Source organism: Monoraphidium neglectum (genome assembly GCF_000611645.1).
Source record: "Monoraphidium neglectum strain SAG 48.87 unplaced genomic scaffold scaffold00279, whole genome shotgun sequence".
Classification (NCBI taxonomy): Eukaryota; Viridiplantae; Chlorophyta; class Chlorophyceae; order Sphaeropleales; family Selenastraceae; genus Monoraphidium; species Monoraphidium neglectum.
In genome coordinates this window covers 1-1,761 of record NW_014013349.1, presented here as the reverse complement: position 1 = coordinate 1,761, position 1,761 = coordinate 1, and the positions used below count along the sequence as shown (strand labels likewise).

The 1,761-nt window shown below is 69.3% G+C and overlaps 1 protein-coding gene across 1 annotated transcript; it reads right to left on the bottom strand.

Moving 5' to 3' along the window:
- Nucleotides 1-201: 201 nt before the first annotated feature.
- Nucleotides 202-1,625, bottom strand: MNEG_2459 (chlorophyllide a oxygenase; the record flags this gene model as incomplete). The annotated part of the gene is made up of 3 exons (XM_014049057.1): nucleotides 202-618; nucleotides 1,106-1,315; nucleotides 1,566-1,625. 3 exons carry the CDS (start codon nucleotides 1,623-1,625, stop codon nucleotides 202-204), a joined length of 687 nt encoding a protein of 228 aa, XP_013904511.1.
- Nucleotides 1,626-1,761: the final 136 nt, after the last annotated feature.

Here is a 1,761-nt window from a genome sequence, read left to right as displayed (position 1 = left end):
AGAGCAGGACCGGCACGCGCGGCGCATCCGGGGGGGGCCCCCAGCTGCAGCCAGAGCCGGCCTCCCGACAAAGCAACAGACGAGAGGGCAGCCCCAACGCAGCCGACCCTGCGTACGCGTGCAGCGCCCGCGGCTTCAGAGCGCAGGCGCGCTCCTCACCGCCGCTGCGCGCCCGGCCCGCCGCGAGGCGCCGCGCGCCGCCTAGCCGCGGCTCACGCGCTGCAGCACCTGCTGCTCCTGCTGCTCCTGCTGCTCCTGCTGCTGCTGCTCCCGCCCCTGCTCCAGCCGCGCCCCCGCCTCGCCGCGCCGCGCCGCGCGCTCTATGTCGTCGGCGAAGCCCTCCGCCGCACCCTCCAGCACCGCGTCGCCGCGCGCGGCGCCGCCCTCCCCCTCCCCGTCAGACGCCGCCCCGTCGTCGACCGAGAACATGGACCCGGCCCCCATCCGCTGCATCGCGGTGCGCGCCTCGCCGAACACCTCGCCCGCGGCGACGCTGTTGCGCCAGCGGCGGTAGCGCACGGCGAGCTTGTCGTAGGAGACGGGGGTTGACCAGGTGTCGCCGCCGCGCTCGAGCCTGTCCTGCTGGCCCAGCACCAGCACCAGGTCCTCTCCGAGGACCTTGGGGTGGGTTGGAGGTGTTGGGAGGGGGGCAGATATGTGTGTGTGTGTGTGTGTGTGTGTGTGTGTGTGTGTGTGTGTGTTTGCGTTGTGTTTGGTGTGTCGAATATCAAGGGGTGGGCTTGGGAGTGGGGATGAGGGGTGTGCTTGTGAGTCTGCGTCCGTGCCTGTGCGTGCGTGCGTGTTTGTGTGTATGTTGCAGCGTGAGGGGAGTGTGTAAATTGCAGCGTGAGGGATGCACGGGTTGGGGATCCTCGACGGGGGCGGCGTTTTCCATGTGTCCAGGGGGGTGGGATCGGCGGGCAGGATGATGCGCCAGGACCAGCCGCGCAGCAACTGGTGCACGGCGCGGCCCCGCTGCAACAACCCAACGGCGCTCGCGCCCAGTCACGGCACATGCCGCACGCCCCCACTCGCACCCACAGCACCTCATTCGCGCCAAAGCCCCGCCCCTAGACCCGGTCCCCTGAACCCTGCAACCCCGCACCTGGCCCGCGACCGCCTTCCAGACCTGCAGTATCCCGGGCACGTACCGCACCCAGCCCATGAAGTCGAGGCTCATGCGATACAGCAGCCGCGTGTGGCCGCGCTTGGCGGGGGCGCACACATGCAGCTGGTGCAGGTGGCGCTCGCACTGGTCCGCCTTGACGCCGCGCATGATCTTGCCGGGCTGCGCCAGGCCGATGTGGCTCACGGTCTGGGGGTTGGGTTTTGTTATGCGCGCGTGAGAGGGCAGGGAGCTGGTTAAAAGAGGGTGACGGGGGATGCCGTGCGCATGCGCAACGCAAGGGGGCCGCAGTGCAGCTGAGAAAACCGAAGCTGCGGAAAGCACTCCAGCGTACTCGCGCGCCTGCATTCAGACGACCGAGCACCAGGGGACCCTCACAGACACACGCTGCATGCAGAAAAGGAATACCCTCCCGTGCAGCCCCGCGCGGCCCGCCCACCATGCATGGCGGCTGGAAGGCCATGTCTATGGGGTAGGGGTCCCACGCCCCCGACAGCATCTGGCTAGCGTGGAACTTGACGGCGTCCGGCACCGGCCAGCCGCGCGCAAAGGTGGAGGTGTGTGTGAAGGGCGCGTGGGCCAGGTCCAGCAGGTTCTCAATCAGCAGGCCTGGGGGGGGTGTAGCAGGGTTGGGT